The 24,435-nt window shown below is 42.8% G+C and overlaps 1 protein-coding gene and 1 long non-coding RNA gene across 4 annotated transcripts in view; one reads left to right on the plus strand and one right to left on the minus strand.

Annotated features, from left to right (window-relative positions):
* Positions 1-16,051, minus strand: part of LOC105470656 (teashirt zinc finger homeobox 2) — a 503,687-nt gene extending 487,636 nt beyond the window's left edge. For all 3 annotated transcript variants that reach the window (XM_011722835.3, XM_011722837.3, XM_011722836.3), the window contains exon 1: positions 15,912-16,051. In XM_011722835.3, coding sequence (XP_011721137.1) covers positions 15,912-15,951 — 40 coding nt within the window. In that variant the 5' untranslated portion in view covers positions 15,952-16,051. The remainder of the gene's footprint in view (positions 1-15,911) is intronic.
* A 42-nt stretch (positions 16,052-16,093) lies between these two features.
* The window catches only part of LOC105470657 (uncharacterized), a 33,444-nt gene continuing 25,102 nt past the window's right edge, over positions 16,094-24,435 (plus strand). Inside the window, exon 1 of the long non-coding RNA XR_011613234.1 lies at positions 16,094-16,185. This is a non-coding gene — a long non-coding RNA (uncharacterized lncRNA). The remainder of the gene's footprint in view (positions 16,186-24,435) is intronic.

Genomic DNA, 24,435 nt, shown 5'->3' on the forward strand with positions numbered 1-24,435 from the left:
GAGGGCAGCTTTTCATTTGCTAAAATAAATAACAGGGCAGTGTCATTGCATGCGTTCCATAATTTTTGACGGCCAGGAAGAGTCCTGGAGCCTACAAGAGATTTATGAGGAACAGATGAGCAGTGTCTGACTTAAGGACACATCCTCAGAGATGCTGTGGAGTGGGTGAGCATGATTCTTACTGAGACACCCCAGATGGACTGTGTTGGGGGTTTTCATGATGTTTTTCTACTTTTGTTTGGTGAAACGGGAATGGATTTACGAAAATGCCACCATGGATAGCATAAGAGGTTTTAAAAGTCCTTTATTCTTTTTCTTTTTCTTCATAGGCTCAAATTTTAAAGATGGTGTTTGGGGATTTAAATAAGTAGGGATGATTTTTTTTTTTTCTTCTATGACACAGTTGACTTACTTCAACCCGGGGAAACACTAAATTTCCGTTCATGGCCTTGGCCTCTGTGTATCCATACTAGACTGTGGAAGTTTATTTATGTGAGTCTGTGCTGTTAAGCATTGAATACTATGAGGAACAACAAAGCATAGTGTGTGAGAGCTTGGACTCTGATAGGTGGGCCTGGGCTTCAGTATCCTATCTAAAAGCTTGTCGTCATCTTAGTCATGCTCCTTGAAATCTCCAAAACTTACGCTTTCATATCTATTCAATTGGCCAATAATCATAGCCAGCTTATGGGATGTCTCAGGGAGAGACTGTGTATAAACAAACTGAATGTAGCCAGTGCTTGGTAAATGTTAAGCACAAGCTTAGTCCTTTTGGCTTAGTTGTTATGAGAGTCAAGAAGTGGTAACCATTAAGATGATGACAGTCGTGATTAGCGTCATGTTCATCATCAGCACCATCATCATTTTTACCATATTCACCCATGGGGCACCGGTTCTACATAGGAAGGGCTTGGAAGTCTGACTCAGGAAAGGAGATCAGGAAAGATAAAAGGAAATCAAGGAAGAATAAAAAAGAAGAGAAGTCACTGAAAAAGTATGAAAAAATATGAAACAGACGACAAGAAAGTAGAGGAGATTCCAAAAAATACAACCCAGGTTTTCTGCCCTCATTCTATAGAGTCTTCAGAATTGTAGGGTGTAAGAAATAAAGAATCAAGTCTGAGAGATCCCTTTTGCGTCTTTCTTGTTTCACTGATCTGGAACCCAGGTTGCCAGCTGGCTCCCAAGCAGACAAAGCCCTCTTAAATTATTTTCTGGATTGCTTGTCTTTCTCCTTCTTCATTGGAGACTTTTCTGGGCTCTGTTTCGTGCTGAGACCAGGTAGACGGATGCGTAAATGCATGCGTTTCCTCGCTGTAACACAACAGAGAGACTTCTTATATTCACTAAAAGCCATAAGTGAAAATGGACCCCTCAAACAACTTTGAAACAACTTTTAAAATAGAAGTGCTTTGGCATTTTGGGGTAGGGGAGAGAGAAGGGGGAGAGAAGAGAGAGAGAGGAGAGAAAGAGTAGAAAAAAAGGAAACTTATATAAATTTTATGTACTTTTTCCTGTTATCCTGTAATTCAAATGGATTAATGTATATCTAATGTACAAATTCCTAGATTCATGGGCCTCATTCCCCTCCTATGGAATCAGAATCTCTGGGCTATAGGTCTGGAATCTGCAAATTTGCATTTTAGCAATTTCTCCAAGTGATGAGTGTACCAAATAAAGGTTGAGAACCACTCCTCTCTTCTGGATGCAAAACCAGGACATCATTCCCATTCCCTCCATATCTGCAAATTTTGGGGGGTAAGTAAAGACTTTCCTGAGCTTCCCGCTGATATCCTGGGAGAGGAGATTCCTTCAGATTTCCAAAGTTTTTGGAAGTTTTAATGAAAGCCTCTATCTTCTGGGGGTTTCTTGACAGCCCTTACTCACAGCTTCTTCGTGCGCCTTGCCCTGACCTGGCATTGTAGTGTCCTCACATCATTCTAGCCCCTCTTCACAGCTTGTGCAACATCTTCCCGCCTCCTCCACACACACACACAACACACACACACAACACATAACACACACACGCACACACATCACACACACAACACACACACACAAAACACATAACACACACACGCACACACAACACACACATAACACACACACACAACACATAACACACGCACACACATCACACACAACACACACACAAAACACATAACACACACACGCACACACAACACACACAAACACACACACACAATTGGTTTTTTTTCACGTTTCTTTAAAACTATTCCTTCTTTTTTTCTTGCCCTAAATTTTATTTTAAAACAAAAATTTATGTCCTAGTCAATGAAAACCTCCTATCATTTGCTATGCATTAATGGTAATCAGACAATGAAAGTCTAAGATTATTATTATTATTTTTTGAGACAGAGTTTCACTCTGTCACCCAGGCTGGAGGGCAGTGGTGAGATCTTGGCTCACTGTAATCTCCGCCTCCTGGGTTCAAGCAATTCTCCTGGCTCAGCTTCCCAAGTAACTGGGATTACAGGAATGCCCCACCATGCCTGGTTAATTTTTGTATTTTTAGTAGAGACGGGGTTTCGCCATGTTGGCCAGGCTGGTCTCAAACCCCTGGCCTCAGGTGATCTGCTGCCTAGGCCTCCCAGAGTGCTAGGATTACAGGCATGAGCCACCATGCCCTGCCCTAAGATTATTATTTCATTTATTTCTTTTTTCTTTTCTTTTTTTTTTTTAGATGGAGTCTTGCTTCACTGCCCAGGCTGGAGTGCAGTGGCATGTCTCGGCTCTCACTGCAACCTCCACCTCCCAGGTTCAAGCGATTCTCCTGCTTCAGCCTCCTGAGCTCCTGAGTAGTTGGGATTACAGACGTGTGCCACCTCGCCCAGCTAATCTTTTGTGTGTGTGTGTGTGTGTGTTTTTAGTATAGACGGGGTTTCACCATGTTGGTCAGGCTGGTCTCGAACTCCTGACCTCGTGATCCATCTGCCTTGGCCTCCCAAAGTGCTGGGATTACAGGCGTGAGCCACCGCGCCTGGCTATTATTTCTTTACTGGATATCTTTGCTTGCTAAAGTCTCTGAATCTGAGGTCTGCTCTTTCTGACAAACAAGGGTGAGAGGTGTTAAAAATAGGCTATTATCAAAGACTTTCTCTTGACTTACCAGAGGCATTGAAATAGTATTGAAGAAGGGACATTACTTTCACTACATGACTCAATGCTGCTTAATCTACACTAATGGTAGGAAAATGCTTATTGGGATAACTCTGGCTTAAATAATGTTCAAGGATGGGCTTGCTTCCTCATTAAAACTGCATCATTGGAGGTGATGGTTTGAGTCACTGCTCGCTAACCCTTCCCCCTAGAGACATGCTTTTGGCTCCTTGGGTTTTCTCATTTTAACTCCTAAGCACCACGTCACCACCATTCACTCCTTCAAATAATATTTATTGAGCACCATCTATGTGCCAGGTCTCGTGGACATGAAAGCAATGAGACACAACATCTGCCCTTCAAAGTCCATAAGGTCAGAGTCATGGTGATGATTTTAATAATTTAACATTTATTGAGCACTCACTGTATGCAAAGCACCATTTCAAGTGCTTTACTGGTATTACTTGACTGGTATTTACTTTACTGGTATTTACTTTACTGGTATTTACTGGTATTACTTTACTGGTATTTACTTGACTTCTCCCAACTACCCAGAAGGGGATTTTATTATCCCCATTCTACCAATAAGGAAATCAAGGCATGGAGAGGATTATTAACTTGTTAATAGAATAACTACAATGTATTGACCACTTACCATGTATGCACCATTCACCATTTTCTTCATTGCAAATACCACAGTGTTAAGCGTATCATCTGGTTTATCTCAATTAATCCTCATAAAAAACCCTATGACATGAGTCCTTTTATTAGGTCTGTTTTGCTAATGAGAAAACAAATTCTGGGAAGCAAAGATGCCTGAGGTCACAGCAAGATGAAATAATCGTTGGAGAGAAATGGAACCCATGCCTGCCTGTCAGACTCCAGCATCCATCCCTTTGCCCAGGGACTGAGTTGTCTAATGGGGTTAGAGAAATACGTGAAGAAGCCATTCCAGGACTCCAGGAAATGTGCTTGGGAAAGTGTGGCCTCTTTCCCTGTATGGCCGATTCTAGAATGTATGCAGCTTCCAACACTTTTCTTGGTTTCCACTTTGGCCCAGAGAACGATAGACTGACAATCTGCAGTAAGACCCTTACATATAACTGGAGGAGAAAAATAGAAGACAGAATTAGAGAAAATATTCATGGCTAACCTAGTCTGATTTTTCCTGTACAGCTTTCAGTAGACGCCTCTTTTTCACTCGCACCTGTCTGCGACCTTGTGGTCTCTCTTCGGACCACTGCCATGGCTCCTCCGCCATCGATCTGGTCCAACTCTGCACAGTCTTTGACTGCATTGATGTAGACGCCTCTTGAGTGGTTGCTCGCAACCTGGGTCCCTGATAAATCGCAGGGCAGCCAGAGGACCCTATCAAACCTAAGTCAGATCCTGACTCTGCTCCTGAACCATCCGACGCACCCCACCTCGGTGACAGCCCCAGCCCCTTGCTTGCTTATCCTTACCCTCCCTGCTCACCCTCCCCGTCTGCTCCGGCCACCCAGCTTCCCAGCTGCTCCTCCTGTTCGTCCCAGTAGCTCTAGCCCCGGATGTTCTGTGCCCGTCACTGTCTTCCTCCAGAGAGGGGCAGTTTTCTTCCAACCGCTTCACTCCAGACCCGCTGTCAGTATCACTTCCGCAGACGGGGACCTTTCCTGACCATCTTGTTCAAAACAGCCACTTCCTGTCATGATCTACCCCTGCAAACACCCTCTGCAGACATCAGACCCTGACACATGGAACTGTCTGCTGGCTGGTCTCTGGTCTGCCCTCCGCACTCAATGTAAGCTCCAGGAAGGCAGGCCCTTTGTCATTCGGATGTCAGGCTTCAGTTCCAGCGCCTCCTACAGCGCCTGGGACACAGCCACAGCCCCCCTCCCATCATCACACTTGTTCATAAAGGTCCTAAGGCAGGCGGCAGAATCTCCCCCGTGCTCTCCAGGATCCCAAATCTCTTTGTCCTAAGATACATCTTAACAGGCAGCAGCCAGCTTCCCTTCTTCCTGCTCTCAGGCACTTATCTGGAGGTGACAATTAAAAAGTGAAGAAGGCGTTACCAGGAAACAGCCGTAGCCTATTCCCATTAGCTTAACAACCCCTAAGCTGTGCCGCCTGGCGCCTGAGGGGATAAGCGCGGGTTCCCCGTGGGGTAGGGGCAGAGTTGTCAGGTCCTGGGGGACTGGGAGCACCTGGAGAGCGCAGGCCAGGAAGGCACTTGGAGAGGGCGCAGGGAGAGGCTGAACCTCAGGGTCAGAAATGAGGACCCTCCACCTCTTCCCCTCCATCCATGTTCTCAGCAAGCACCGTCTAGAAGATGAATGAACAATATTTACCGCGCAAAGGGATACCACTGCCCTTCAATGGAAGGCCCATGACACGATGAGCAAAATACAAGATTAAGACGAAAACCATCGTCTTTTGGTCATGAATAGTTTCTAATTTGAAACATATTCTAAGAACAGCTAGGATTTGCAATTGGTCCAGAGGTCTGCTAGAAGTTTTAGACCTATGAAAGAGATCCTTATACTTGAAAGTAATTAATTAGTATACAAAGCAATACACGAATGAAAGTATTCATTCATTTCTTTACACTTTCATTTATTCATTCATCAGGAAATATTTGGTTGGTGCCTAATACGTGCCAAGGACTAACTCATGTGCCTAGATTTCTCTCAGAATTCCTGCAGAAAAGAAAACGCAATTAAGTGCAAGAATAAAAAACATTCATTTGTGAGGGGGATCCCAGTTAAAGACTGGGCCCGCACCAAGAGTTTTATATGCGTCACATAATCGAATTATCACAAGTAAAATGTGAGGTGAGCAAAATCCTTATCCCCATCTGACAGATGAAAACGCTGAGGTGCAATGAGGCGCAATGAGGCGAGGAAACTTGCTTCTGAGTGCACAGCTGGCTGCAGTTGGACCCCAGGTCTGCTTGACTCTTAATGATGCCTTTCCACAGCCTCGCCATGTCATCCATCACAGCACCAATCTCTCTATGAAGGCTGGGAATGTGTTTTTATCTCCAGCTGCCACCTCTATCATCCTAAGCATCCTACTCACCATCACTAGGGCTGGGTAAGTAGACCAAGAGAGCAAACATGCCCAAGTCCATCATCACTTTTGAAATACAAACAGGGCCTATGTTCAACTAATAACCGAATCAGATCACATCACCTCCTTAGGCCTTTGGCATTTCCTCCTTCCTCTGCCTGGACTGCTTCTCCCAGCCTTGTGCTTGGCTAGTCTCTCACTTTTTTCCAGGTCTGATCAGATCACCACTTGAGAAATAGCTCCCCTGACCACTCTCTATAACATGACACCCCTCCATCACTCTCTACCCCGTGAAGCCAGGTTTATTCTTATGAAATGCAATTAGGACTATTCAATAGAGTGTTATATATTTATTTGTTTGGCACCTTTTTAGGCTTGCCCACAAGAATATTAGCTGTGTGAGGGCAGGGCCATCTCTATTCTTGTCTATTTATTTCTGCAGCGCCTAGAACAATACCTGGCACATAATAGATGCACAGCCAATATTTGTTGAACGAATGAATGCATGTACATACATATGAAAGAACATCCCTTAAAGAGACAACTTCAGATGAGAGGAGTTGGCCTGAAGATTCTATCTGGAGATACCGCAAAAGGCAGCATCCTCTGTCTAGGCTCTCAATTTACCCCCATAACTTTAGACATCACGATAGATGCAGGGGGAGAATAGTAAGACTGAGGGTTCCTCCTTGGGTCCTTCCTGGCAATTTGCTATGACTGTTCTACATAAATGATCATAGTACATTAAATGCATGGGCCTTGGAAGCAGAAAGAACTGAGTTTAAAACGCAGCTTGGCCACTGCACGACCTTGAATGAGTTATCCTGCAACTTACTCAGATTCTCATCAGTAAAAGAGGGATTATACTTGAAAATTATAAGGAACAGGACTCAGCCCAGATGTCCCCTCCTCTGAGAGGTCTCCCCTGACCATTCACATCTCTGTTGTCCCAGCTCCTGCTCTCACAATTTTGCTTTTATAAAGCTATTGTCATCATGAAGCATTTTTCTATACTGAAATTATCGTTTGCTTTATAAATTTGTTTGTATATTCTCTAGCTTCCCCCACTTGGAGTGCAAGATCCCAGGGATCATCTCCATCCTATTCACCTCCAGGTCCCAAGTAGTAGAACAGCATCTGGCACATAGTAGGAACTCAAGAAATAACTGCCGTGTAAACGAAGAAATGTAAACATATAAAGCCCTTGGTATGTAAAAAGCCCTTGTCTAGTGGCAGGTATCATTGTTACCGTTGTTATCGTTGTTGGTGGTGCTATAAATTCTATTTCTTGGGAAAGAAACATTTTTTTTGAGCTGGTGCCGGACTCCAAACAGTCCAGCGTGAGTCTGCCTCAGGAGAAGAGGTTAAAACATTACTTAGCCATTGTGTTTGCAGGCTTACAAATCAAAACGCATCCATATCTGGTTTCTTTCAAGCCCTGGACCCCTTGTTCTATGATAATTGGTAAGTTGCTTATTTCCCGGTTAATATAAATTTTCCATGGTCTGGTTATTCAGGGTAAAGGCACACTGTTCCCTCGTATCCCTGTGGCGCCTAACAGTTTCAGCACACTTTCTCAGCCCTCATCTGATGCAATCCTTTCCACACACCTGGAACATATAAAGAACTCCGATTGCCCCCATTTTATAGATCAGAAAGTGGAAGGCAGAGATTTGAGCAGCCTGCCCAAGTTTACACGGCCGAACAAGAACTAGACCTAGCAACTTGAACGTGAATCAGTCTGACTCTAAAACCTCACATTCTTATCCGGAGAGTAAGATTTATCTCTAGAGCTTGCCTGGGGCTAAATAACTAGCACAGGGCAAGCCTGCAACCAGAACCCAAGTCACTCCCCCTTACTCCGCTGTTCCATCCACAGTCTCAAATCTAATCCCAAGGGGGAAAACAAGAAGAAGCACTCAGCAGTGTACCCAACTTTCTAATAAATAAAGGAAAATAGCCAAAGGCAATTCTGATATCAAACGCATTTATGGCTTTTCATTTTGGCATTTCTTCTGTACCAAATGGTACCATACGCATAGAATAGATTTGACTCTTCTCTACAGCATCATCTTGGCCCAGAAGCTATTCATATCTCTCTGGGGTATAAAAGAGAGGCTCCTAAATACATAAAAAATTCCAAGGATCTGATAAATTGAAGTGATTTAAAGTAAGCCCTGTGTAGTTTATACAGAGATATTTAAATGCCACTGCTCTCACTTACACAAGTCATTTTTCCCCTATAGAAGACCTTGACCCTCTGTCTCATTTTTGTATCTCCCATGTCACCAGATTTCATGGATTTTTCATGATCCAGTAAAGCATTACGGAAGTTTCTTTCAAATTCATTACAAACACAATGGCTGCTGCCAACTCTGTTTTTATCCCATTCTGCCCTTCATAACTATTTTCATGAAAAACAATAACTGTATTCTACCCACATTAATATCTAAACTATATAATTTCCATAGAAATGGCTTAGATATGGCTTTAAGAAGAAAGCTCACGGGTGATTTTAGAGTATTCCTTCAGTTCTGAAATCACTCAAGTAATTAAGACCAGTGATCTTAATTTTTGTACTAACAAACTGTAGAATGCTGGCCTTTTTTTTTTTTTTTACCCCACCTTAGTGTCTACCAGCATTGCAGAAACATGAGGCCTGTCCTTTATCATAAATGGACACTATAGCTTTTCAATTAAATTAGTCTTTGGAGAGAGATGCAAAAGAGCTAAAAAGCTCCTTAAAAAATCTTCCCTGCTTCACCGCTTCTCATTTGCCAAGAAGAGATGTTTAGTTAAAATGCAATACTGTTGTCTTCTTATCCTGCCGCAACAAAGTTCTCTCGATCTTGAACCCTGAGCTGGCTATCTTATAAAGATTCCTGAGGTTTTTCTTTTGGTTTGCATGCCCACATTTGGTTTTCTGAAACAATTTTTAAAAAAGGGTTGTGTAATACAGTGTCTTAACATCTGTGTGTCCAGAGAGAGTTTCATTAGACCCTGCTTCAGGCTGGGGTAGCAGGTAGGGGGATACTGAAATTGTTTTTTAAATAACACAGGTAGAAAGAAAGTTCTCATTCAGATGAGCAGAATTCAAGACAAATGCTTTCAAATATGATCCAGGTATTTCTTCCCCCCATGTAATTTCTCTAAGCTCATTATCTCTAAAACTTTTGCATTGTGCGTTTTCCTGTTGTTATGCGTAGCTAAATAATACTGATATATTAATAATAGGATTATCTTGCTCTGCCTCCTGAATTTTAATTTCTAAAATTTTAAATAATTGTAGGCATTACTTCAGCATTCCAGAATATTTGAGGGTGCCCAAAGGATGTCTTTTTCTATGGGGGAAATGCAAAAAATGGAGGGGGGCAACAACTGAAAATTCCAAATTGCCATTTTAATGACTTGCAAATGCCTCCAAATTATTGAATCATTTCATTCATGGAGTTTGCTTTGGAAACAAATATATCAGCAATTCCCACTTGCATCTCAGGTTTCTCCTCTGTGTGTCTGTGTATGTACATAATGTCTTTGAACGGACCTCAGTCTGATACCCTCGGACAAAATAATTTCTCGGACAAAATGAGCAATATGAATCCGGCCACACTGCTAGAGACGCTCCCCATTCATGTTCAAGTTAAAGTTGAAACTATATGTTTGCAGAGATGCCTTCTCATTAGTTTGCAGACCTAGACTAGCAGGGAACAGTTGGGCTCTAAAGTCTCTAATTTTTATTACAATGTCTTAAAAATCTGATGTATCTTGAAATCCACTTTAAATGCTATCTCTATACGTTCTTCTCAGAAAAAGTTCCCAAAACAAGCGAATGAAAGGTCAGTAGGAGGGGAAAAAAAGAAATTATAAAGCCAGTGAAAATAGTGTTACATGTTAGAGGCATGTAAATAGATGGTGTTTTTTTCTTACTGTAATATTCAGGTAAGCAAGCAAGCACTCTCCACTTTCTTGTGTGGTTAGAATGACTAAATTCCTCCTGTAATCAAAGAACTGCTTGCCAAAGATCACCCGAAGGAACGTGAGAATTTCTAACTTTAAACAGAACTCATAAAACTTTAAAAAAAATTTAAAAATACCAATTGTTACAAATTGCTGAAAAATGAATATAAAAATCTATTCTGGGGTAAGCAGACTCTATAAAGATAGAAGGATAAGCTCTCCCTGATTACAGACTACAGTAAAAGATAGTCTGTATTTATCACAACATTAGAAAATTAAAATACATTTCTCCCAAAGAAATAAAAATATAAAAGCGTTCTCAACTTGCGAAGCAATAACATTATTTGTGTGCCAGGCTTCTTTTAATACCACTGTGATTTTTTTAATAAAAGTCGTTCAGTTTGATTGTAATTAAATATGTAATGAAAAAGCACTGCTTCAGGGAAGCGATGCAAGACACTCTCTAACTGTTAGTTTAATGTATTTCCAACTGACTTTGCATCAAACAAAAATGATACTCTGTGTATGCCTGGTCTTAATATAGAATTTGTTCGGCAATTTCTGTGTTTTTTAAAGGGGACATGGGTAGAAGCAGGCATTGCCTTTGAAATAGTGGCTGAGTCTTCCCAGACCATGGCATTCCCAAATAAAATTGATAGTATAAATACAGTGATGGAAGGGAAGGTCGACTTTGGACATTTACCTCCTGTCAGCTAATTACAGGCACAGCACAAACATGACCAGGGCCTAGGTTTTCTTCTTGGTTGACTTCCTAAGTCAGCTGCAGTGACGAACAGTGAGGCATCATTTCAATGGCTTTAAAAAATGCCAGGTTCAGTCTGTGCCCCCACCCCCATCACCAAAACCTGCTCAATGGACAGCACAATTCCCAAGGCCCTGGGAAGAGAAACAAATTGACTCAGATATTATCCTTTGGAGAAATTCCATCAAATAAATGAGAAATCAGCTGGGATGAAATGAAAGCATAAACCTCCGTTGGAGACTATGAGAAAGGTCAAGCTGCTTCAGGGACAGACCTCCTAAAGATACTTGGGAGATATTTCTTGGGTGTTAAGCATTCCCAAAGTGTAGCAATAGAATGGGCAACTGGGAGATAAGGAAATATAAAGTGGAAGAAAAAAACGTAGACTGTTTCTGAGGAATATTTCTCCCCTCCCCAAAAGTAACCTTCAACATTCAAACTCTTAAGCCTCAGAGAAGATTTTCATTGTCAAGAAGTTTCCCAGACGCCCTACTCCCTTATATAGTTTCTACTAGAACTCTCTGTCACTTGTAATCTGCTGATTAGGGTTAACGTATTGTGTCCTGATATGGCAGATTAAAAATGAAATCAATAAATGCCTAAAACAAATGGGCTTTTGAGATGTCCTATTCAATCTGAGTCTTTAAGGGTGAGGTGAGAGGTGGAGGAAGGAAATCAGGACGTGGGGGTGGGAAAAGGACCACTTAAGCAATCAATTTCCATCCAAAATATTGTGTGGACCAAGCGATTTCAAGGTATCTATCCTTCCTTTTTCAGAGATCTGCCTTAAGTAACCGGAATGGCCAAAAGAGTTTGTGCTGCTGAGACCCTTTGGGGTTTATTGCGTCCATGCGTGTGTGTGTGTTTGTGTGTGTGTGTATTTTTCCATTCATTTGTTAAAATCATACTTTTGGGCAAGTGAAGGAATCCATCGCATGAGATATTTAAATATTCAAGATGTGAACTTGTCTTTCTGAAGGATATTTAAACAAAGTGAGGGAGCCAGGGGCCCAAATCTACTCGATTCCTAGTCTCTTGAATCCTGTCCTACTTGACGGTAAATTGAAGGTAAACTTTGCCCTGAGCTGCCTGTCCCCTCCCTCCATCCTGTTGGTTGTGATTTCTGGGACCTCACCCGTTAATTCAGAGTCATCACTCTCAAGAGGTGGCAAAGAGATCTCTGAGGTCATTTCTGCTCTGTTGCAGTGTTCAGAGTTGTCCCCGCTGACTATGTTTCCCATGTAAATAACCTATGTTATTAAGGTGCAAATTGCAACTTTTAAGTAATGATTGCTAATAGTCTAATGTTTACTGCCACACAAGGACATTCATGAAAACAAAATCTGCATTATTCATCTCCATATTAAATAAACAAAATAAATTGAGGGAGCTGTTCTTTCTTGCAAGACTCTCCTCAGATCTGGGTGATCAGAAAGCCTCTAAGAGTCAGCGAGAAGGAAACATCTAATTGCTTTGGGTGGGCAGGGGCAGAATCCTATAACTTACATATATAGTAGATATGCACAAGATATGCTCACAAAAGATTTTGTGTTCTATTGCAATTGGCTGTCATTAATATAAAAACAGTTCAGGATGGTGAAATAAAATATGTATTTTATATGCGTGCGCACAGAGGCTGAGATAGGCTGTAGAAAACCAAGAGTTAGATTATAAGTCTACAATTTAAAATTTTTAACCACTCTGCATCCTGCAAAATGCAAACAAATCAAAACCCCGTTCTGTTTTATTTTACTTTCCTGCCATTTTCTCTATCTTCCTTGAAATGCATAGAAGGGAAAAATGCTGGTACTGAATCCCGCAATATTTTCAGGTAATAGTGGATGCATTTTAATGGTGAGTGAAATATCCATCCAAGGAAGCAAGCATGCACACACAACACAAACCCCTGGGGTACTGTAGGCTGCTTTCTCAACTTTTTTTTTCTTGCCCTAAGTAATAGTATGGTGGAATAGCATAGCTTAAGAAAGCCAGGAAGAATGACATTTCAGAGGGAAATACTCTGATTTAGCTATTTCCTTAAAGAGAATTGTCCCCTCACATCCCTTCCCCCTGAAGGGGGAGGAATATAACAAATAAAGACTAAAATTCCTCATCACTTACAATATCATGCTGTTTATTCTGTTTAGATACCTGCTTTAGTAGAAAGTTCTGTAATTGATTCCTTGAAACATGGAACTTAAAATTAATAATACAAAGAAATCAAATTGCCTGGAACAGTTCTTGGGGAAAAAGAGCGCTCCGAGAGAGCCTCAGCTCTGATCCACTCACAGGCTTTTTCTATCTCCCATTATTCATTAATCAAGCTAGAAATCAAGCTTTCAACATCAGTCCTTGGGTGTAATTACTTACAGTTGTGCATTGTGTTTAATTCTAAGCAGTGATAAAAGTTAGTATGGCCATAATCTTAGAACCCACCTTCTCCCCTTCCCTGGATGTTAACTGGCTACAGAACCCCAAAGTGGCTAACTTTACTTGTGAATAACCACTTCAGCTGAAATAGAGTAGGGCATTGATGACCTTAGCTGAAAAGAAGAAACACTGCATGAAAAACTGTCTCCTCTATTAATATGTGAGCAAATAAATAAGGTAAGAGGGCCCTCACTGTGTACGAAATGAATTATCCTCTTTCAGCCTAAAAAGGGTTTCCCCTTCTGGTGAAAATAATAAGAATCATACGAAACAAACATACAAAGACAGTAGGAATATAATAGGCCAGAAAACTGAAACTCTAGTTATAAGTTTCTAACACACACACACACACACACACACACACACACACACACACACACACACACCCCAATAAGCTAGCCAGCACCAACAGATACAGTTTAATGAAAAGGACCTAATTTAAATAATGTGATACAGTGTTATGTTACGTACACCTGGATCCTTATCGATCGGAGGATAATTATAATCAAAGTCGAGCAATTCTGAGCAATGCACTTTTTGTAATGAGCTTACTAAAGGAGACATGTCCAGTCATTCTGGTAATTTAAATTACTGCCTAGTCGTTGATAGTCTTTACCGGAACAACAAGAAAAAAAAAAAAAGAGTAATTTTCAGGGCAGTATCACTTCTTGCTGGACGGTAGCCCAGGGTTCTCTTTCGGGACAACAATAAGGATGTTATCTCTATAATGTAGCTACACTTAAACTTATGTTGCCAGAACTAGATGCAGCAGGCTCACTCTTCCTGGGTCTCAAAGGCCATTGAACACATTCACAGGCTGTCAGATTGCAAAGCAGCCTAAGTTTTAGGAAATAAGTGAGTTAAACGCAGAAAGAGACACATTGTTTTCGAAAGAAGTAACTAGAGTTGAAAAAAGAAAACTTCACTGGTGAGGCGGGTTCCAAATATATGCCTCACTAAAAATAGTTTAATTATTTTGCTTTTAGGGGAACGATCAGAAAATACGTGAATCCACACTTTATCAATATTTCTGCATGCCACTCGAACCAACTTACAAACAGTTAGGGAAGCAATTCTGTGGTCAGAAGGAATGATAACTGTGGATATTTCGAAACACATATATTGCCATTTGGACCCGAATCAGGGGAGGAAGGAGGATGAGCTTGGTGGTTCAACACATTCAGACAAGGGATGCCCACTCTCCTCAGATTCCTAAGTAACTTTGGATTTGTTCTAAGGGTGACTTTGCAAAGTTTATGAAAGTGTTCCACCAAACTTCTCGCTATGTTTTGCTAGAGGTGGAACAGAATGAAATGTGGAGGTGGGTCTGCAGAAGGCCGGCCTTACCGAATGTTGCCTAAATCAAGAGGGCAAAGACAGAGAGAGAGGAAAAAACAACTAAACGTAAGCTTTTTGCAAAAGCCCTGATTCGACTAAAGGACACAAAGAAATAAAAACGCCCACATTAAAAGCCAAACAAGATAATAATTGTGCATGTCTGGCTCTGAATATAGAGGGCAAGGTTTGCGTCACTGGCACTCTGAGTTACCATGGTGAGTGATTTATTGATATATATCAAGAATGAATAGATCAAAGGCAGCGAGATGACAGGTGATCAATCAAATGTCAAATCAAAACTAGCAATCAAGTGGAAAGCTGATTTTTCAGTGGGTGGGTCTGGCAGAAGAAAAATGAACTTTCATATTACACTTCCGAGAAACAAAACCCCAGCATACTATTAAAAAAGCGATTAAGCAACCCCCCCCACCAAAAAAAAAACAACCTTAGAAGGTCTATTGTACTGATCCATTAACCTGTTCTTATCTTTTTTAGGGGGCAGTAAGGATTCAGATGGACAGTTCTTACAGTACGAATCATTTCACAAAGTTTGCAACTCTCTAGGCAAAGCAAATCCAGAGCTGTTTAAATTTCTATGGGGAATTTCCCCCTCACAACCCCTTTTGCTTTTTTTGAGAGTAGGGAAATTGTTAATTAGATTTCCAAATATGGATCCTTTTAGAAAATATATGCAAAGATCCATCCATTTCCTGAGGGCACTTTGTCCACCGTGGTGATCAACGCTAAACTCCTATTGCTCGCCCCAAAGCCTGCCTGCAGCCCGAGTGTCGGATATGCCTCACACTTCAGCGCCCCAAGCCCCAGTGAGAGGAGACGCTGTCCCTGGAGGCCAGAAGCCACTGGCACTGACCACGCAGAGGGATGCAGGAGTGGAGGTGCTGTCTCCCTACTCCGCACCCCAAATCCTCAATCCGACTTTGGCCCGAGAGGCAAGAAACAGACTGGGAGAAAGTTAGGGGTGGGGTAGAGGGTGGAGGAAAGAAAGTTTAAGGAGGAAAGGCTTGGTGGGATAGCTCCCCCCAACCCAACCGGAGCTTAGAAGGGGAGGATTTGGGAGACCAGAGAAGGCGAGAGAGGACGAGGTTATTAGAGGGGCATCCGGCGCAAACTCCCCCGAAAAGCTTAAGTGGGTGGTGCCCCCGGGCACCCAGGGGCAAGGAGGGCGGGCGAGGAGCTCGGCGCACAGGGCAGCCCGGGCTGGGCAGCCCCGAAGCGGAGCCGTTTCTCTTACCTGCCGCCCGCTTGGGTGCCTGCTGTTTTCTCCTCGGCATCCTCTACTTCGCTCCAGTCCCACTTCTGGCGCCCCAGCCCCGAGCCGCGCGCCGGGGCCCGCTGTCTCTCTGGCCTCTCTGGGTCTCCTCCGCCTCTTGCCCGGTGGCTCCTAGGACGTCACTCGGCCTCTGTCCCCCTGACGATCCCCCCTGCAACTCCTCCACCACGGGCCAGAGACCCCCCTCTCTGGGTGGCAGACACGGGTGGCTTGCGCCGGCTGCTTTGAAGTAGAGGTTGGTTCTGCCTTGTTTGTTTGTTTGTTTGTTTTGGATTTTTTTTTTCCTCTCTCTTTTTTGTTTTTGCTTTTGGATTTTTTTTTTTGTTTTTGCGTTTTTTTTGGTGACTGTTGAGACACTTGATTTCTTTATTAAACATCCAAGACCGGGTTCGGATGGAAGGGACGAGGGGCGCACACGCGCCACACGCACACTCGCGCGTAAAGATAAGGAAAAAAAAAAAAGGCAATCCTGGGAAGGTAGTGGGTTTCTTCTTCTTTTTCTTCTTCTTCCTTCTCCTCTTTCCCTCCTCCTCCTCCTCCTCCACCTCCTCCTCCACCTCCTCCTTCTTCTCTTCCTCCTCCTCCTCCTCGCCGATCTCTATGGCGGATTCGTGCCGGGGGGGAGAGCGATCACTCACTGTAGGTTTGTGGCTGCTGTCAGATCCCCGTCTGTGAGTGATATGCGAGAGGACAGGAGCGGGTTTTGGAAAGACAGAAAATCTGGAATTCACTCACTCGCACACACACACAGACACACACACAGACACACTCACACACGCACTCACACGCGCACGCACCCCCGCTTCCTCGCACACACACACTCACACCCCCCACATATGCACACACACACAAACACACACACACACCCTCGCACACACACACAAGACAGGGCGAGGCGATGCCAGCAAACATCGATCCCGCTGAACAAACTGAACATTAACAAACTCCTCCTCCTCCTCCTCTCCCCGCGACCTGATGACAGGGAGAAATTTACTCCCCAGCCGCAGAGCGCCAGGCAGCGGGAGCCTATTAAAGGGACAGCGTCCCGCCGGGGAGAGGGGCTGGGGGCGGGGGCCCGGGCGCGACGGCCCAGGCCCCTCCGTGCGCCCTCTCCGCCGGGGCGAGGGCGTGCCCACCGGGCGCGGGGACACCCCTCCGGGAGGAGGAAGGGGCGGGGGCGGGGGGAAAGGAGGTGAGGAGGGAAGGGGTGCGGGAGAAAAGGAGGCAGGGTGATGATGGCTGAACTCTGAAGCTGGGAGGCTGTGGAGGGAGATTCAGAGGGCCAGGTTGGCTGACCAGCAGGGACCATGCCCAATATTAGGAGAGGGAGAACTTAGGTTTGTTCGGGGCGGGGAAGGGGGAGGGGACCTTATCCGGTGAGGATCTCCATCCTCTAAGTCTTAACCTGCCCCCCAAAATGTCCTCCCCACGCCCCCCTCAATTTAGTGCCCCTGTCCCTCCCACCTTCTCGCTAATCAGTGGGTGGTCACAAAAACAAAAATCTCCCTTCTGCCTACTTTAAGGTCTAATCACATACTCCTCTTTTTGTTTCCTCTGAAGAATGTTTATTGAGCACCTACTATGTGCCTATTCTGGAGACACAGAGGCCACAGAGAAAGGGAAGGTGGTGGCCCTGTTGGTATTTATATTCTAACGGGGGAGTACAGACAAGTGCCCCCCAGCTATCCAATCTTTGCTTAAATGTCCTCCTCTCCCAAAGGTCTACCTCAGTTAAAATATCACACACACACACGCACAAACTCCCTGTCCCATTTCTCCATTTGATTATTCCCCAGTGAGCTGATCCGTGTCGCACAGGTTATAGACAGTTTTCTATTCTGTTTATTGTACGAATTCCCCTCTTGAATATAAGCTCCAACGGGAGGAAGGATTTTTGCCTGTTTGTTCTATTATATTCCCAAGTGTTGGCAAAGCACAAGTCATACAGTAAGTGCCCAATAAAATATTCGTTGAATGAATGAGAAGTAAGCAAGCAAATAAACAGGATACTTTGAGTGATTCCCTCCATGAAGATGTTAAGCTGAGTGCTGTAATAGTGTCTAAGAGGGGGTGGGTGGCTCTAGATTCTAAGAAGGGGTGGGTGGCACAGTAGGAGATGGCATTTGAGCACAGAGAAAGATTGAAACGAACATGTGGTTATTGAGTTCTGCTATTGGCCAGGCACCTTTTGAGGTGTTGGGGACAGGTCTGTGAACAGGGTGAACCTAGACCCTGCCCTCAAGGAGTGCCCCTTCCAGTGAGAGGGAAAAGCAACTGAGGGCATTTGATGCAGGCTGGGACTGGAGGTGTTCTTTTTTGCTTTATTATTTTTTTTTATTTCAATAGCTTTAGGGGTAAATGTGGTTTTTGGTTACATGGATGAATTGCATAGTGGTGAAGTCTGGGATTTCAGTGCACCCATCACCTGAGTAGTGTACATTGTACCCAATAGGTAGTTTTTCAATCCTCACCCCTTTCCCATACTCCTCCCTTCTGAGTTGCCAATGTCTGTGATACCTCTCTGTATGCCTTTGCGTACCCATGCGTTAGCTTCCACTTATAAACAGAACATGCAGTATTTGGTTTTCCATCCTGAGTTATTTCACCTGGAATAATGGCCTCCAGCTCTATCCAAGTTGCGGCAAAAGACATTATTTTGTTCTTTTATATGGCTGAGTAGTATTCCATGCTGTGTGTGTGTGTGTATATATATATGTGTGTGTGTGTGTGTGTACACTGTATGTGTGTGTATACACATATATACACACACATATATATGTGTGTATACACATATATACACACACACATATATATATACACACATATATATACCACATTTTCTTTATACACTCATCAGTTGATGGGCACTTATGTTGATTTTGTATCTTTGCAATTGTGCTGCAATAAATATGTATGTGCAGGTGTCTTTTTGACATAATGACTTCTCTTCCTTTGGGTAGATACCCAGTAGTGGGATTGCTGGATCAATTGGTAGGTCTACTTTTAGTTCCTTGAGAAATCTCCATACTGTTTTCTATAGAGGTTGTACTAATTTACATTCACACCAGCAATGGGTATAAGAGTTCCCTTTTCCCTACATCCACACCAGTATCTGTTGTTTTTTGACTTTTTGGTAATGGCCATTCTGGCTAGGGTAAGGCAGTATCTCACTGCAGTTTTAATTTGTGTTTACCCTACAATTATTGATAGTGAACATTTTTTCATTATGTTTGCTGGCCATTTATCTGTCTTCTTTTGAGAAATGTCTATTAACATCATTTGTCCACTTTTTAATGAGATTATTTGTTGCTGTTGTTGTTGTTGTTGTTGTTTTTCCTTGCTGATTTGTTTGAGTTCCTTGTAGATTCTGGATATTAGTCCTTTGTCAGATGCATAGTTTGCAAATATTTTCACCCATTCTGTAGGTTGTCTCTTTACTCTGATGATTGTTTCTTTTGCTGGGTAGAAGTATTTTAGTTTAATTAGGTTCCATTTATTTATTTATTTATTTATTTATTTATTTATTTATTTATTTTTGTTGTATTTGCTTTTGAGGGCTTAGTCAGAAATTCTTTGCCTAAGCCAATGTCCAGAAGAGTTTTTCCTAGGTTTTCTTCTAGAATATTTATGGTGTCAGGTCTTATGTTTAAAGTCTTTAATTCATCTTGGGTTAATTTTTGTGTATGGTCAGAGACAGGGATAGTTTCATTCTATATGTGGCTATCCAATTTTCCCAGCACCATTTATTGAATAGGGCAGGGGTCCCGAACCCTTGAATCATGGACTAGTACCTGTCCATGGCCTGTTAGGAACCAGGTGACACAGCAGGAGGTAAGCAGGGGGGAAGCAAGCATTATCGCTTGAGCTCTGCCTCTTTTCACTTCAGCAGGGGCATCAGACTCTCATGGGAGCTCGAACTCTATTGTAAACTATGAATGCAAGGGATCTAGGTTGCACACTCCTTATGAGAAGCTAATGCCTAATGATCTGAGGTCAAACAGTTTTATTCCAAAACCATCCACTCTGCCCTGGTCCGTGGGAAAATTGTCTTTCATGAAACCAGTCCCTGTTTACAGAAAGGCTGGAGACCGCTGGAATAGACCTTTCCCCAACTTATGTTTTTGTATGCTTTGTCAAAGATCAGTTGGTTATAAGTATGTGGTGAAGGTGTTCTTAGGAGGGGCAATTACCCTGAACTTGGCAAAAGGAAGGATGGTTACCAGGCGAGCCTTCAAGGGAAGAAGTAAGTCAAAGCTGAGTCCTAAATCTAACAAAGGGGTAGGCAAAAAGGGAACTCTGATACTGAAGCCCTTGTATCAAAAAGACACGGCGTAAAGCTTCTGCTTCTGCATTAAAATCTCCTGAAGCCCTTGTTAAGATGCACCTACCTGGTCCTTGCCCTAGAACAAGATTTTCTAACCCAGGCCCCGTTGACATTGAGGGTCTGATAATTCTTTGTTAGGAGGGGCTGTTCTGTTCAATGTAGGATGTTTAGGAACATTCCAGGTTTCAGTTGTGACAATGCAAACTGTCTCCAGATACTGCCCAATGTCCCCTGGGGAGGGGGGGTCAAAATCGCTCTTGGCTCAGCATCACTACCCTAGATCTTCTGAATCAGAAAATTCTGGATGAAGGCTTAGAGTTCTGCATTTTGAACATGTAACCCATCCACCCCTACAAGTGAACCTTCTGCTCACACCAGTTAGAAAACATCTGCCCCCAGAATGTTTGTTCTTTTGGAATCAGACATACTCAATGTTGTTAACTGTAAAGCCAAGGCAGGCTTAGATATTGATATAACTTAAGGGTTCAAGGGGTGACATCGTAATGGTGGCCGTCATGATGGGGTTTCAACTGTGCCTACTCCTCAGTACTCCTCCACCCACCATGCTCACCCCCACCCCGCCACCCCAGCAAGGCCCGCCCGGTCTGATCTGGAACACTTCCCACTACAACCCACCCACCTGCTTATGGGAAACTACCAGGTCTGACTAGTTCCATAAATATTTTTCTTAACAGTTCTTTGGGCTATATGACACTCAGTTTTCACTATTCTACTTGTCAGCCACAAAGCGTTGTTGTCATTGTTTGCAAAGTGCTGTTTAATCATTTTTAACATCCCCACGCACTTCTCCATCTCACATGCGTGGAACAAGTTGTTAACTCACTTGCCCTAAATCACCCAAAAGGCCTCCACCCATGACCAACTCCACCCAGTCCCAGCCTAGTCCTCAGGCAACTGAGGCAGAAAAAACCCAATTTCATAGTTGGCAATGTCAACAGAAATGGTATTAATTCTAATTACCCAATACACTTTTACAGAGCACTGTGCTAGGGACCATAGCCTATTGAGTAAAACCTCACAGCCCTGCAGTCAAGGAATCACCGTTCTGGGATCAGGGGGTACTGGTTTATAAGATCAGGAGGCCTGAACGACCAAGGAGTCAAGCTGCAGCAACCTCACCATGAAACCGCCATGCTCTGTGCAAGCCCCATGCCTGCTGGTGTAGTGTTTGCATTACATTCAGCCAGTTATTTCACAGACATCTACTGTGCCTGTTAGGTCTACCAGGCCCTGCCCCAGGCACAGCAGATTCTTGAATGCATAAGGTAGGATCCTCATCTTCAAAAAGTTTTGGATGTTATAATAATATCCCAAAGACTGGGAACTGAAAAAGAGGAAGTTTGGAAGCTGGGTCCAGCCTTGGAGACAATCAGGAAGGAAATGGGCAGGAGAAGATGACTTTGGATGACAGAATTTCCCTGAGGTTCTATCCAATATTCTTCTCAGAATTTTACATCCGCTCTCTCCTGGTTCTCAATAGCTGGTTATGTAATGTGGGGGACTTGTAACAATTCTGCAATACCTACTTTCTGGCTGGCTATTAACACATTGTTGGATCCACATTTCTGAAGTGTTCTTTTATTAATTTGTATTTTTTCCTACTGTTACTAATAGTTAGCTTAGTTATCCACACAAATGGTTTTGGCTTACACCAGTGGGGTGTATAATGCAGTGGTACCCAGTGCTGTAGACAAGATGTTAAATAATATTGAATCACATAGTGAGAAAGTTACTCCTTTCAATTCTTTCAATATGACAAAATCTCCATTTTGTGCTAATGTCTCCTTCATACCTGATACTTACTAATTTCTATTTTTCAACAAAGATACCACAGATCTTAGGCTCAGAAGCTTGGGAGGGACAAGAATATCTAGCTAGACTTTTAAAAATGTTTTGTTTTCAAGCATATGAAAAAAAGCTCATCATCACTGATCATGAGAGAAATGCAAATCAAAACCACAATGAGATACCATCTCATGCCAGAATGGTGATTATTAAAAAGTCAAGAAACAATAGATGCTGGCAAGGCTGTGGAGAAATAGGAAAGCTTTTACACTGCTGGTGGGAGTGTAAATGAGTTCAACCATTGTGGAAGGCAGAGTGGTGATTCCTCAAGGATCTAGAATCAGAAATACCATTTGACCCAGCAATCTCATTACTGGGTATATTCCCAAAGGATTATAAATCATTCTACAACAAAGACACATGCACACGTATGTTTATTGCAGCACTATTTACAACAGCAAAGACTTGGAACTAACCCAAATGCCCATCAATGATAGACTGGATAAAGAAAATGTGGCACATATACACCATGGAATACTACGCAGCCATAAAAGAGAATGAGATCATGTCCTTTTCCGGGACATGGATGAAGCTGGAAGCCATAATTCTCAGCAGACTAACACAGGAACAGAAAAGGAAACACTGTGTGTTCTCACTCATAAGTGGGAGGTGAACAATGAGAACACATGGACACAAGAAGAGGAACAACACACACCGTGGCCTGTCAGGGGTGGGGAGCAAGGGAAGGGAGAGCATTAGGACAAATACCTAATGTATGAGGGACTTAAAAACCTAGATGACGGGTTGATAGGTACAGCAAACCACCATGGCACATGTATACCTTTGTAAAAAACCTGCACATTCTGCACGTGTATCCCAGAACTTAAAGTAAAAGGAAAAAAAAATAAGAATTAAAAAAAGTTTTGTTTTTAATGCTTTTGATTTCGAGTTACCTTCTATTTTAGTAAAAGATCCTGCTCTCCTTGCATAAGAGCAATCTAAAGTTTAAACACATTTAGTGGAATTTTAAAAATAAGTATATTTAAGGAACAATAGAGAGTAAAAAGTGATTCAGGTGGGATGTGGAAATGGCAAAATGTGAAAAAGATGGTGTGGGCATTGCTAGAATTGGAAAAATACTGTGCTAAACCATAGACTGGCACTTAGGGAAACTTCTTATAAGAGCTGGTGTCTTGGGATGAGGCTATGTTTAAGTCTCCAGGGAACTTCGCTTCCTAGGATAGAGCACTCGAACTCTGGGATGTGTAAGGGCATGAACTGATTGGAATGACTCAATCTTATCTTCCAGAACAGTTGTTCACATGATGGCTGAACATCAGAATCACCTGGGGATTTTTATTTTTCAAGATAAAGAACCCCAGGCCCTACCCTAGACTTACTAAATTAGATTCCAGGGTGGCGTCAGAAAAATCTGAAAATCTTAAAGCTCCCAGGTGATTCTGATAAGGCGCTAGGCATAGGAAACTTTTCCGTACAAAAGTTGAATTTTATGACAAGTGAATAGAGTTTGCAGAGTTTCTTGCATGCAAGGAACAGAAAGCACATTTGTTCTTGGATTCACTCAAGTCTTCTAATCACACTGTAGAAGCCCGTCAGTCCCCCTCTCAAAGCACACAACGTATCGAATTTGTTGTTGTTAGTTCGCCTGTTTTACCACTGATGCAATCAAACAAATATTTGCCAAGCACCTACCTTGTGCAGGGCGGTGCTCTAATTACTGGGTTTTGGGGTAGCCTTGAGATACTTGAGCACAAGGAGAATGTCTCAGTCACCATAGTGCCTCTTGTACAGGTTTCAGGACACTTACTCTTTCCTTCTACAAAATTCTTCCTCCAGATCCATCTTTCTTCTTCACTCTAAACTCAGATGTGCCTTTGTTACCTACCCTATCTGTCCCACTCTGTCTCTGTATTTTCTTCATGTATTATGTGTTTTTTGTCTGTCTCCCCAAATTCACATTTATATCCCCAGGTCCAGCACCCTATTGGTGCTTATTAAAAATCTATGCAATGATTGAACATGAAGCTGAGCATACATGCAAGGAAGGTCTTTTAAAAATACCTTTGGCGCAATAGGGTTTTTTTTTTTCTTTTCTTTTCTTTTTTGTTTAGAGACAAGATCTTGTTTGCTCTGTTGCCCAGGCTGGAGTGCAGTGGCTCGATCATAGCTGACTGCAGCCTCAAGATTTTGGGCTCAATCAATCCTCCCTCCTCAGCATCCCAAGTAGCGTGGATATCAGGTTCGAGCCACCACGCTCTACTAATTTTATTTTTCTAGAGACAGGAAAATAAAGCCTGTCTTACCCAGGCTAGTCTCAAACTCCTCGGCTCAAGC

This window comes from Macaca nemestrina, chromosome 15 (genome assembly GCF_043159975.1).
Source record: "Macaca nemestrina isolate mMacNem1 chromosome 15, mMacNem.hap1, whole genome shotgun sequence".
In the NCBI taxonomy this organism is placed as follows: Eukaryota; Metazoa; Chordata; class Mammalia; order Primates; family Cercopithecidae; genus Macaca; species Macaca nemestrina.